The following is a 14,550-nucleotide window of genomic DNA, read 5'->3' as shown; positions in this document are numbered from 1 at the left end:
ACTGACATGACAACTAGAACGATTTCAGTGAAAATTTTTGGCAAATAATTTAAACTCGGAACAGTAACTCCATCTGTATAATGAGTTACACATCATTACTTAACGTGTCTTTCGTAAAAGAACACTAATGTCCTCTAGTAAAAGTCTGGACAAGACATATTCAAACGAGCAGAAGTTTTTCGAATTCAAATGGGTGGAGCATCGTATATTAACGTTTTAAGTAGAAAGTATTGCACGTTTCATTGGAAACGAGTCGTTTAATCATTTTGAGGCGACGCATTGAATTGGCGCATTTGATAATAAATGCTGAAAACGTCAAAAAATATGCATTCCCCAAGTTTAATGTATGCTAATTATTTACTTTAACTGAATTTCTCAATAAAACTGACTAAAACTGTGCTTCTAAAGTTTCAGGGTTTTGTATGTTTTTTACACAAAATTGCACCACCTTTTATTAGTGTCCTTCCATAAGAAATACATTGCGATGAATCGTGCGCCGAATAGCGCTGCGAATCTTGCTGCGACGAAAAATAATCGTCGTGTCTCCTTTGGAAAAGCACGGGCAATATTGCGGTATTGACTGGCTTTGTTCTCTGGAGACTCCATGAAAAGTGAATCGATAAAATTGAATCAACTTCAAGTCGGTTCCGACAGCATGAAGTAACAAGTTACTTTACGCTCGTCCGGGCATGCCACAGACTCAGGTGATTTGTATTCTAATGCCAAAAGATCCTAACTCCTGCGGTAGCATGCAAAAGGTTAAGTCGCCGGGAAACTCTAAGCTTGCTCAAATGACCCTATTCCACGCTTACTAAACTTTCTTCCCTCACATCCTTGCTCTCCCTTGAGTACTATGGCTCATAATATTGAAAAATATACTTCACCTTCCAGTGTCATGCTAATTAAATGCCGTTACAACAACTTCGGGATTTATTATCACATTGCTTAATAAACTATTCCATTTCCGATAATGAAACGATTTACGATCGGACCGTAGATCTTTCGCCGAAAATGCAGTGTATGTCATTTGCCCTGATTTACCTCATATTTTGTCAAATATTGTTTATATATATGTTTACAAAATTGATTCAGCTGTTTATCAAATGTTCAACAAAACTAGAACATATATTTCTAAGGTTATAGTTTCCTTTAACTATTTCAAGTATAGCCAAACTTCTTTGAGCCAAGTGCCTTGAAACTATGGTTGTCTATTTTCTCTTGTCCAAACTTCTACTGGAGGAACTCTAGTTGCATAGAGTAGCTTGGATGATTATTAGAGAGTTGACTGAAAATTTTGTAACTCGTACTGTCAAACGAACGTCCGTTTGACAGTACGAGTTACAAAATTTTGCGTCGACTCTCTAACAATATCTTGCCAAATTTGAAAATACAGTGTCATGTCAGTTTGTCGGTGGTAATAGGACTGACATAATTATATCTTCAGTACAGCGGTTTGTTTCATAATTTAAAACAGATTTATTTTAAAATTTAAATTAGTATACCCAACCGTATTTGTTGTATACCTTAAAACGCAATTAGAACTGTGTTTTAAATACATAGGGTAGGACAGATATTCTGACTGGTTAAACTGGGAAAACAATTTTAAGTCCAGTAACGCTTAAGACATGGCTTGAATTTGAATCGAAAAAGAACACCCGCTTCAACTGCTGCTGGGACGGTAAGTTCTGTTTTAAAATTTTCCGTTGTGTGCAGTACGAAACAAAAGTGTTTGAAATTAGAAAACAAAAAGTTCTGCTGGGAATGTGATTGTTTCCGATGCGATTACACTCAGATTTTTCACGCAGGGGATACAGGCCGTGTAAATGAAAACCGCGTAAATTTAAAAAAAACGCGTTAATGAAAACCGCGTAAATTTCAAAATCCGCGTAGAAAACCTGAGTGTACTCTCCTATATAAAATACTACGCTGCTGAACAGTGCAATAACTACAGAAGCACGTTGTCAGATGCCTTACTGATAAAAAACATATAACCGAAATATGAAACATGAAAACCAATTGGCTCTTTACCCTACGCAGCTACAAAGCGCCGTAAACATGGATTAACAAGTTACAACGCACACGCATGCATAAAAATAAATATATTTTTTTCAAACGCAACACTCTTAAGCAGCACACACCGTATTGAATTAAATCCAAACCACCCCGCCCACCCAATTTGCAAATCATTCTGTGACACCATGCTGGTACCCGACAAATCCGCACACGGCCACCGCTGCCGAAAATGCATAGCGTCTACCGCTTATTGTAGTGCCCAGACGCTGCAGCCATGATCTTACCCGTTCGACATAAGAACAAAAACTGATTCAAACGGGTACGCGTCACCTCTATTTATAAACTTACCGTATATGGTTTAATCACTTAGGTGCGAGTGTGTGCAAATGCCAACGTTACCGAAAATCGATAGCGCTTATTGCATCGCCCGGAGACGACGTTGCTCGTGTGGGATAAGAGCAACAACTGATTTAAACGGACATGCGTTGCTTCTATTTATGACTTTTCGTGTTTCATTGAGCAACTAAGCTGCCCTCTTTTGACGGCTGTGTCTGAGAAATCTGCCTCACGAATGGTATTTTTCCCGTTTTTTGTGAACTTTTTAATTTTACCAATTTCCAAAAGTCTACTTTTATTGGGGAGATATTAAATTATTACCAATATTTAAGTTAGGTGTTTCTGAATCGGTTGGTGTATGAATGATTAAAATCCATCTAGTAATATCGGAGTTATAAGCGTGCAAACCTTACATAGTTTCGTTACATGGGAGATAGTTTAGATTTTAGAATGACACCTAGCCCCAGATAGTGGAGTAAGACATTTTTAATGTCAAAAAATTGCATTTCCGTAGATTTTATCTACGGATCCGTAGATCCGTAGAAAACCTCCAAATCCGTAGATCTACGGAGATTTCCGTAGATCTGACATCGCTGCCCCCCCTCTCATATTTTGACATAGGTCAAAGTAAGCTCAGATGCCAAATTTCACATCATTTGGATAATTCTAGACTTCGCTTGAATTTTTTGAAATTTCAAGCGAAGTCTTCGTTTGAAATTGGTACTATGGGAAAATATGGAGAAAAATGCATTAAATGCTAAAACTTTTGAAGTAACAATCAGAAAATTACAATATAATTACCTATTTTTAAAGGCAATAACCCTAGTATTTGAATGGAAATATTTCTGTTTCTATAAAAATACAGAAAAGTGGGGTACTGGGTCATTTTGACCCCAAAATCCCCTATATTTAATTATTTTTTTCTGCTGAGTGATGCAAATCATACATATTTTGCAGTTTTTCTAATGTGAAAAAATCTCATAAATCGAACGGAACCTTTTTGAACTTTGTCCGGATACGAGATGTTGGGGTTATAAGACCTTTTGTTATTCATATTAAATTTGATCATTTTTTCGTGCATATTGCTCTATTATTCTTCACTCAATTTTAACAAATTGTATCTTGTTGGAACAAAATAAAAATAGATTCGTTACCGGTAATATTCAGAAACATCAAACTATCTGACATGTAGTCTCGATTTCACATTTTTATCATAAAATCGCACATATTACCTCCATTTAGTATGAAATACGCTTGGGGATCTAATGAGAAAAGTTTCCATCGTGGAAAAATGGGGGAAGTTGGGGTATTAGGACTTTTAATGAAAAACATGTAATTTATAGAGTTAATGTCAAAAAAATTGATGTTTCTGAATTTTACCGCTAACGAATCTATTTTCATTGTATTCCTAAGAATTTTTCACGTTCAACAAGTTACATTTTATGATAATTGATTGCAGAATAATAGAGATATATGCACGAGAAAATGATAAATTTTTATATGAATAACAAAAGGCCCAATAACCCCAACTTCTCGTATTCGGAAAAAGGTCAGAAAGGTTCCGTTCGATTTCTGAGATTTTTTCACATTAGAAATACTGCAAAATGTCTACGATTTGCATCACGGAATTTTTTTTAAATATAGGGGATTTTGGGGCCAAAATGACTCAGTACCTACCTTTTCCGTATTTTTCTAGAAACTGGAATATTTCCATTCAAATACTAAGGTTATTTCTATAAAAAAGAGGTATAAATTGTTATTTTCTAATTGCTACTTCAAAAGTTATAGCATTTAATATATTTTTCCTTCATAATTTCAAAAGCCATATTTTTCCTCCATAATTTCAAGCCAAGTGGGCGGGAGTCAAGAATTGTCCAAATGATGTGTAATTTGGCATCTGAGCTTACTTTGACATTTGTCATAATACGAGAAATTTTTGTTTGCAATGCCCTTCTACACAACAGTTGCTGCGGCAATCTGCAACGAAGTTTAAGTGTCACTTCGTATTCCAGCCGGAAGAGCTTTATCGCGCAGATGAAGGCTTTACTATCGCCAAAATTAATGAAGCCTTCTTCTGCAGGCGCGTACTCCGCGATGAACGATCGATCAATTTACAGAAATATCCGATGAACTGACAGAAGAGCTTACCGATCGAAGCAGTCTGCTTGAGGCCTTTGCAAAACTGAACATCGATGTTGCCAACAATGGTACCATCAACACCGCCGGAAACATCGAAAAACGGTTATTAATGTTACATACTGCTGCCACGGGAAGCTTGAACTAGAGAGTGTGCGAGGATTACATCCACAGTGACCACCAAGCGATCCAGTACACTATTAAAAGCGGCAGTTGGAAGCGTGTGTGATTCAATCAAACTAGCAGAGGTGGAAAACTTCGTTATTGTTCAACAAAAGAGATTTCATCGAAGCGTTGAGATTCGAGTGCAATAATCTGTACTTTCAGTACAGATGAGATGATAACGGCATTAGCAAGAGCGTGCAATGCAACCATGCCATGAAAGATTACACCAATTAAGCCTTCTGGTGGAACTCAAAGATTGCTGACCTACGTACTAGTTGCCACGGAGCCTGCAGGAGAATGCAGAGAACCTATAGCGACGTTGAATGAGCAGATCTAAGACCAGCGTGTAATACTGCACGAACCGCACTTAACAAGGTAATCAAGCTTAGTAAGAGAGCCTTCCGCTTCCCTGCCGAGCTATATCGCAAAACCAATTCAAATCCGTGGGCGACGCCTATGGAGTTATCATGGCGATGATAAGAAGACTGGCGGGGTCCGGAGAGAATGAAAGTTATCGTAGAAGAGCTATTTCCACATGTTGAAAAAATTCTTAGATGTTACCAACAGTCTGCCCTTTTATGCAACTTGTATATTTTGCACGACCTACTTAAATCAAAGCGATACAAAATAAAAATTGAAAATACGGCAAAATAGCCCGAGATCCTCTATATCACTTTCACTTTGCCACCCTGTATACCGGCGGTTTTCAACCGGGGGTGAATTAGACTATTATAGGCGGTGAATTATGCGGGGTAAACTTTAACTTGTTATCCTAACATTCCTCTCAGAACCCTTAAATATTGGTTCATGCGAGCCAAGAATAAAAACTATGTCTGAGAGTGTTCAGGAACAGAGTTCAAATTGAAAAACTATGGCATTCATCCAATTGAATATTTCTTTTCTTTTCTGACAGAGAGGTAAGCAATTTTAATCAAGGAGGTTCATGAAAAGATTCAATATTCGGAAAGGGGTACATGGAACGAAAAAGGTTGAACATCACTGCTGTATACATTAAACGAGGTAAGTCATATGAAATCCACTTCCGTGTTGGGTGATTCTTAAGTGATACTATGCTAATTTACATCTAGTTACTGCAGACTTTGCTGCAAGGAATACGAAATGTAACATACCAGGTATTGAGCCGCTACATTTCATCAAAACTGCGGCATAATCAGTGTGTGTGAGAGGTCAATTCTCGTAGAATGGTTCAAAACAACTTTCTGATAATAACTCTAATGTCATATGAATCTCTCAAAGAATAACAAAATCGTCTTCGATATCAAATACCACACTCACCGAGAGCCCAAAATCGATATATGATTTTCATTTCCAGTTCATTCGTATAATTCATGAAACATTCTGTTTGCTTGAATTCTCAATGTTCATGATATCAAGCTGTTCGCGCACATACGGTTTTTCCAGTTCAAGGCTTCCGAAAACGTTTCAGTACACGTAATTCTATTAAAGCAACTTACTCAAAAATCCATCCGATCAGCCTAAGATTTGTTTTCTGCCTACTATTTGAATCTACTTGTCAGTAGCTATAGCGAGTGAGTTTCTATTGATATCTAGTGAAATTGTATCGCAGAGTGAGTACAAAATACACAATCCGTTACACGATTTCGTCTTTTCCATTGCTCTATTATAGTGTATAAGTAACAACAATTAGCGTAAAAAGCTATAAACATACATAAAATAAATAGAAATAGTAACAAAGCATCCGTTATATCCTTTGTGAGTTCCTAGCTTTGACATTCTGTCTCATGTAATGATTCTTCTCGCGGCCTGCCCCTGGTATATTAGTGCTCAAATCATAAAAAGCTTTCTAGCGTAGTATTGCATCTCGAGACAACATTCCATACGATCACCGCCACCATCGATCACTTCACTAGCGATGAGTGCCAGTACAAACACAATCTTGTCGCAGTCCATCGACGACAACCAGTCATCGAAAATGTTACGCTTACCAATAGTTCGCTCCCGTTTCTCTTTCAATAGTGAAAATTGCAGCAGTAGCTCACCAACAACGTAACTGGGCTTATTGATACTACCCCATTGGTCAGCCACTTTCCGGTCGGATGACCTCCTCCATCAATCGCCTTCGGGACCCTCGACAAAATGGCCCCTGACGTCTAACGCCGACGCTAGTTGCAGTACGATGTGAGCTAACGATGGATGCTCCACCAGTTCTGCTGCCGGCAAAGGAGGTTCGCAGCGTGGCCGCTGATGTCGCCCACGGAAGCCGCGGTGTAGTCGTAAGGTCACATCACAGAATACAAACCGAAGGATTAGTGTGCGTAGAAAATCGTCCCCAAAGAATTGTACGTAAGACGAATCTGAAAATATACAGCATTAGTATAATAGTTGTTCGGGTGAACTGGACTACTGGACTGGACTAATCTACCTATGTAGCCTATGCCCTGTTCTATCTCATCCATCCGACATCGTGTCACCAGTCGAGATGCTTCTGTGACGAATCGATCCACGTAATTCTGGCATCGCTCCCAATGATGAATGGGAACGTCGCCAACGTTACAAATGTAGCATATCGCAGTCATAGGCGAATGCAGGAACAGAGTGAACAGGGAACCATGATGTTGTAAATCTGTAAAAGACAGTAACTTAGGACATGGTTTTACCGTACAAACCCATTAGAAAAGATACTTACTCATACCTTGGAAGTTCGCCGGAACGTCTTGCGGTGACATCAATATCACAAGTGGTTGACCAAAGTACCTATAAAAGCGGTTAAATTTGAATATTAATAGATCGAATTAAAAAAAAAAATTGCAACTCTTTAAACCTTGGTATGTGCTGGAACACAAACGAATTATCCGAATCGATTATTATAAACAGTGGTCTACGCGTGTATGGATACAGATCTCCTGGATAGAGACAGTGTGGTTCTTTGTAGCCTGCGCTAGATTTACCCCTAACCGCGAGTCCACCGTCGACCGCGTCCCGTTTGACGCTTGTTGCTAACCCGCCCAACTCATAACCATCTGAAAATCAAAGAAATGTTATCGAATACTCTGAAAGCTCTCGTTTGGCGTAAATGTACAATCTTGCGGGTGTTTCGTAGTCGAGAAACACCCATCGGCAGACATGTACAACAGTAGCGCTCCTCCTGGTGGCAACTCTTTGAAGCCGCTCGACAGAAACACCATGAGTTGGCTGAGTGATGGTTTATACAGAAGATACTTGTGAGGGTTATCACGCATTCCTCGCCTATCTCCATTCTCAACATATCCTGAAATATCAAGGAACGTGTAAGTGGGCTTCTCCTCGAAAATCCACTATAAAATTAGATTACCTTTGGACCCTGGCACACCGTACGGTGGCATTCTACTTGCTGCAGGACTAGCGTCATGAGGACCGCCATGTGTACTCATCGGATGACCCGTCAGAGGATGCATCGATTCCGTTGGTTCCCGTTCGAGAGTTTGTAACATTCTGGCAGGATACAGATGAATCAGAAATGATATCAGCATCTAACACACAGAAAAAAAAACTCACCTAAACATATCCATTGTGAGCTCTGAGAACTTGGCCTGTTCACAGGCGGACCCTACAATCAGTATTTCCTGAAGGCTGAGGGTCATGTGTGGTGTCCGCTCGCACGGCGGCGTCGTCAGGGGACTTAACCTAGAACCAGAACCGCTTCGGGTCAACACTCGTGGAGTCACTCTGTACCACAGCGAAAGACGAATGGCCCGTGCTTTCGAGTATCGGTGAACTCCATGGTGTATGACGGTGTGAATGTTTAGCGTGTGGTTAGTGTAGCAATGTGTATGTGGAGATGAGTACTTTTTGCAAATGTGTGCATGAACTGTGCAACAGTGAACACGTGAGAATGGTGAGCAAATGACTTACGCCAGACTGAGTGCCAGAATAACACTCATCGATTCTCCGAGCGGAAGTAGGTTGAAAGGTTAAATGTACGGCTTTTGTTGAAGGTATACGCGAATAATGTGAAACGGTGAAAACATATTGAAAAGAGGTAGGTAGGAGACATGGCGCCAATGTATTAAAATAATTTATTTAGCAAGGATCACACTGACTAGTTCTGTATTAAAATCAACGGAAAATAGTTCTTTCAGATAAAGCTGGGAAAATGACGGCCTTAAGAGCCATTTCAATTGGGACATGCATCATTAAAAAGGAATTCTAAATATGCTCTTTTGAAACTCACGAGTTCGGATTTTGAATGAAATGATTTGTTGTAGTTCACCTCGGTATTGCTCGACGACATAAACTCAAAGGATACTGTTCTCCAAGTACAACAGGAGTATAGTCATAGATGGCACTGAACCAAGCCCGTGAACAAGAAAATTTGAACTATTCTTGAGAACTTCTGCACAGACTGATTATAAAATTATTTTTCTATTACTGTTCAAGTAACGTATTTGGACTAAGATAGAATGATTATCCATATTTCAAAGCTTTTTGTGCTCAGGATACTAAGGGAATTTCTCTCAGGATGGTATACTGTTCAGGATTGCAATGAATTCTGGTAGCATCCTCACAAACCAAGGGAAACCTCCTTAAGATGAAATTCAGTTGAAGATTGTGACAGGCTCAGGATTATAAATCACAATCCCATGATTCCAATGAAATTCTGTCAAATAGGCTGACGAAAATCGTGCTCAGAATCCTTGCAGAATTTCAACGTTTACTTGCTCACGATTCTGACACTATCTACTTCAAAATGTGATGGAGACTTGCTCAGTACTTTGACGTTATCTTGCACATGGAATCCGGCTCAGAATTCAGAAAGCATCTGTACCAGAATTCTGAGGGAGCAGGTAAATATCAAAATACAGGGTTTGGCACTCGAACCAATTACAATGGTAATAAATTCGGTTTGGAATATTATGTTTATTTACTTCAATGTACGTAATGTGTGATAATAATCAAAAATTCAGAATCAATGCACTTTTGCTCGATATGACCACCTTTTACCTTGATTATGGCCTTGAGACGGTCAAAAAACGAATCGCTGCCAGAATTGAACTTGGCGGTATTTTGACCCACTCTCGGACAATAGCTTTCTTCAATGTCTCGAGTCTGGCGTATTTTTTACTACGGACCTTGCTCACCAAAATAGCCCAGAGAGAATAATTCCGTCTCGTATGAAAGCCAGAAAGTGTGGTCGAAATGAAGTGCAGAACGTTGGTTGGTCAGCCATTTTTGGTTCACTAGCGCTTTGTGAGATGGTGCCGAGTCTTGTTAGTAAGAGCATGTGACACAATCATGACAAGAAAACTTACTAGTTTACTGGTCGAACGAGCAAATCGGCACCCTCCTCGCAAGAAGGTTGGTGAAGGGCAACGAAACAGCCGAAACCATGAATGATAGATGAAAAGAAGAAAAAGAAAAAGGAAGACCTTGGACTGCACCAGGAGATTCTCTAATAGTCCAAGCAAACGACGGCGTGATGTACGCTGCGATCCTCAAAACAATGAGGAGGATCACAAGCTGAAGGAGCTGAGGGAGAACGTAGTAAGAACCAGGCACACTCATAAACGTGAGATGCGTATAACGCTGAAGAAGGATCCATTGATTAAGAGCTCGACCTATCGGGAACTCGTGGCAGAAGAGGTGGGAGGAGAAGCTGTAGTCGAGTACAGGAATCTGGATGAGATCATAACGGAAGACGAAGTGAGGAGCGCGTGAATAGAGCAATGTAACCTAGAGAAAGAGCAGATTTCAATCAGGTCGAGGAAGGTATAGTGGTGTACAGACAGCAGCGATTCGCTTATCGCCAGCCGCATCCAACCACGTTATGTCGATCGGTAAGATCTGAGTCAGATGGTAGGTTTGCTCGTTGTAATTGATTTTTAGAGCCTCTAAACAAACGGAGGGGTTTCGGCCATCAGTCAAGAAACTGGCCCGAACAGATCTGAGCAGTCCAGAAAATTAGTGGGCATTGCTAAAGATTGCCGAGAAAATACCGGAGTCCGGCGTATTGGTGGATCGAAAGGCTCAGCATCCTCCGTGCTGCCTGCCTAAAAGCCAAAAAGCGCATTCACAAAGCAAGATCTGAGGCAGTCAGAGAAGAGTGAAGGAATGTCCGGGTGGCTAGGGACGCTTTTAAACTCGAGATAGTTCTCGGCCACCTGCTACAAGGATATGTGCAGAGAAGTAGAAGATAACCTGAAACAACGCTTACCGTGTCGTTATGGCTAATATCAAGGGTCCATCGACGCCAGTTGAAATGTACGCTGACAAACTCAAAATTATCGTGGATCTGAAGCAGGACCCACCCGCATAACCGCCTACACCGTACGTTGATGCATACGGTCGAAATGCTGGTGGCAACTGAGTCTCCAATGATGAGCCCCTTATAGTGGCTAAGGGGCTGAAAGTGAAGAAAACCCGGTTCGAACGGTATCCCCAACGTGGCACTGAAAACCTTGTTGCTGCCAAAACCAGTGAAGCCACCAGAATATCCGGCATTGTATCACCTTATATACCTGCTGGGTATTTTTGGTAAACTTCTGCAAAAGGGAAAAGTTGAGGAAAAGGGATAATCGTTACAGCGCCGTGGGGACGACCGACATGAAGAACGCGTTTTACAGCACCAGCTGCGTGGCTATCGCCTCAGTGCTCCACAGAATGTGCGTCCGGGACTAACTGTACAAAGTTACTTTCAGAACCGAGTATTGGTCTACAAGATGAACATGAGGTCGATAAGGGTCACGGCGAGAGGATCTGAGGGCTCCACGTTCGGCCCAACGTTCTGGAACATAATTTATAACGGAGTGTTACCACTGGAACTGCCCATGGGAGTCGAGATCGTCTGCTTTGCAGATGACATTTTCTTGACAATAACCGACGACACCCTCGAGGAAATGAATGCCAAGTGCCGCAAGCGCGTACAGAACGATAACATTGCAGGCGGAATGCGTCATTACCGGGATGATTCCAATCTGCACCACTCTACCTGAGGACGGGAAAGCAGAGGGAATACACGAAATGCAAGGCGTCTGGTTAAGGCTGACTCGTTGGCTAAGTAACAGTAAGAGTGGACAACACGGAGAAAGTAAGGTATACCCACCGACTCATCCCAAATGTGTCTGCTTGGGTACATAGGAAGCAAGAAGAGGTAAACTCCTGTCAGGTATGCTTCCGAAAGTATCTGTAACGGTTTGCACATTCTTCGTCATCCCATTGCCTGGAGTGTGTGAACGCACAAGAGGTGCCAGAACACGTGGTCTGCGAATGCCCTACGCTCGAAAAGATTCGGAGGGGTAGGCCCGATGTGACCGACGACAATATCGTCGAAGAGATGTGCCACGATAAGTATATCTGGGATGCAATCACATACTCTCCGAGCAACTGAGGAAGGGGCGAAGGGATCAACAATGCAGGGCCACCGAATAGAAAGCCGCTGTGAAACCACAAATCGGGCTTGGAAAAAATCCGCCACAAGGGAACTTTTCGCCAGAGTAGACTAGATTCACCGCCGGGAACCAGTTGATTTGTATGTGATGCAGCACCGGGTTCGAGTCATCAGGGCGCCAGCGAACCCGCTGCCAGGCTCCACCAGAATCGCCGACCTCGACAAACTACCCGATTAACTCGTATGTAGGCTAAATCCACCGCCGGGGATTAGTTCGAATAGATCACGTCGAACAGCCAACACTAGGTCGCAGGGGGCACCAGCGAACCCGAAACTACGCTCCACCTGGAATCACTGAACAGACCTCGGCACCGACTGACTAACCCGTTGAGTAAGCTATGTCCATCGCTGTAGACTAGATCGAGTAGATCGGGACGAAACAGGGAGCTTAATGACTCACGAAAACGAACATCCGGCTATCGCCGGAGAATTCACGGTAGGGTAGATTCCCCGCCGTGGACTATCCAACTATATCGTGATAAATATGGGAGTTAATTGACTCACGAAACAGACCTCGATGCCGAGAGAACTTCCGCCGCCGTGGAGCTCTCAGTCGGAGTAGGGTAGTTCACCGCTGGGTAATACCCGAGCAAGTCTTGATAAAGCTGGGAGCATGGCTCAAGAAAGCGAGTATCGGTGACGGGAGAAATTCCTTCGTCGGGGGTGTCTCACTCGGAGTAGGGCGAGTTCACCGCCGAGGACTATCCAAGTAGATCATAGTAAGGCTGAGAGCTGAATGATACAAGGAAGCAGGATCTAAATGGCTCAGAAAATCAGCTGCTAAACGGCTTACTAAGACGAAAACCAAATGGCGACATAGTAGATGGATACGAAAAGCAAGAGCAGAGTCAAGGGATAAATAGCTCAAAGGTCGAGCCATTTCATGGATCAAGTGAGGCACCGATATAGATGCGGAAAACTCGTAAGCCAAAGGAAGATGTGCGAAGGAAGCTCAACGACCCCCCCCCCCCCCCCTCGTTATATTACCTTGATGTAGTCCTGTGGGAAAGAAAGGCAATAAACGAGTAAAGAGTGTTTTAATTAGTTAAAAACTAAAGTATGTTGTGAGTCCCACACAGTGTCAATATAGGCAAAGCTTCAGAAGCTTTTTAAACTTTTCTATAAAAAACAAGCGGTAGGAGACCAGAGGTATACTGAAAATGCTAATAATTTACTCAAAGGCCAAGTGGCAGTAGAATTGGGATTTGGCGGAAAAGCCAGATTGTCACACACATTAATACTAGCAGGAAACTTGTAGAAGTAAGGTTCTGCCTGACGCAGTTCGCAGTATGGTTGCTTCAGACAGTATCCTCATCAGCTCGGACACGCTACCACACCCTTCTGTTCATAGTGTAAAAATATCGAAAAATCCATCCTCGTCTGTCTTAGCTTCGTGACAATGTACAAGAACACGTCAGGATGTCGCACAATGGCGGTCAAAGTGGATTGATTATGTTAAAGGAAACCTCAGCAGTTTTCACATCTTCAGAGCCTGATGATGAGCTCCCATGGACCGAAGTAACTGGAACCGAGATCTCGGCTTTGGACAGAATGGTATTGCAAGTACCACTTCAAATTATTATTGTGCAAAGTACGGTGGCTATTTCGAGTCCTATGTTGATGGATATGTGTTTAATTTAAGGGATATCATTCCATTCAAAAGCACTATTCATTCATGCACTATGCATTTCATTAACTATCGAATCGTCGTGTGATGCATAAACAAAGCTGTATTTTATACACATTACGATTGGGCCTAACTCAAAATTCTTCTTCACAATTGCACCGATAACTCGTAAAGGGGTCGCCATAATTCATCGCAGATACATAAGCAGGATAGAGTTAAGCAATGCATGGGAGTCATTTTGTCCTTCGTGACTTTACCTCGAGACAATATGAGGCGATGAATGTTCGAAGGATTACCGATTAGTTCAAGAGCGTTTGGTAGGTTGGTGTTGACCATGACCGAGTGAGTTTTGATGAATAATGAGACTAATGAGCAAATGAATGAACGGGCCAATTTTCCACGTCTTAATCTTAAATTAAAATTACTTAAGCATCTAGGATTGCACAAGTAAGTGCTTATTCTATGTTGAGAGTAAAACTCCCATCAGAATAAACCCTTAACTCGTGCGCTCTTATAACTAAAATCCTTACAACTAATTTGATTTCGAAAACAATTGTTTACAAAGTAATCATTGCAACTACAATCAAAAGCAGGGGTAGCCAATTACAAATAAGAAAGCTATCAAACTAACGTACATTTTAGAGGAAACTAAAAAAGTAACAAAGACTCAGCAAATTGTTATCTTAAGTGAAGTGTTCTGTAGTATAGATTGGAGGATATGTGAGTATAAAGAAACAGCGACAGCAAAACAAAAATAAATACATTGAAATGTGAAATCATCTAATCTTTCGCCTACATAGAAATACACCGACGGTAGGTTTGATGATTAGCACATTACAAACATAACTTTGTGTTAACTCAACTCAAA

General features: G+C 41.3%; 1 protein-coding gene across 6 annotated transcripts in view; it reads right to left on the bottom strand.

Moving 5' to 3' along the window:
- Nucleotides 1-3,384: 3,384 nt before the first annotated feature.
- Nucleotides 3,385-14,550, bottom strand: part of LOC131691394 (protein SCAI) — a 33,923-nt gene continuing 22,757 nt past the window's right edge. For 3 of the 6 annotated variants that reach the window (XM_058977746.1, XM_058977747.1, XM_058977748.1), the window contains exons 5-11: nt 8,167-8,310; nt 7,964-8,103; nt 7,712-7,900; nt 7,454-7,652; nt 7,319-7,386; nt 7,055-7,255; nt 3,385-6,986 (exon numbers count right to left, since the gene is read on the bottom strand). In XM_058977746.1, coding sequence (XP_058833729.1) covers nt 6,742-6,986; nt 7,055-7,255; nt 7,319-7,386; nt 7,454-7,652; nt 7,712-7,900; nt 7,964-8,103; nt 8,167-8,310 — 1,186 coding nt within the window. In that variant the 3' untranslated portion in view covers nt 3,385-6,741. The remainder of the gene's footprint in view (nt 6,987-7,054; nt 7,256-7,318; nt 7,387-7,453; nt 7,653-7,711; nt 7,901-7,963; nt 8,104-8,166; nt 8,311-14,550) is intronic. The other 3 variants (XM_058977749.1, XM_058977750.1, XM_058977752.1) reach the window with 3 other exon arrangements.

This window comes from Topomyia yanbarensis, chromosome 3, assembly GCF_030247195.1.
Source record: "Topomyia yanbarensis strain Yona2022 chromosome 3, ASM3024719v1, whole genome shotgun sequence".
NCBI classification, from domain to species: Eukaryota; Metazoa; Arthropoda; class Insecta; order Diptera; family Culicidae; genus Topomyia; species Topomyia yanbarensis.
The sequence above is the reverse complement of the archived record's forward strand: the minus strand, read 5'-3'. Positions and strand labels throughout refer to the sequence as shown.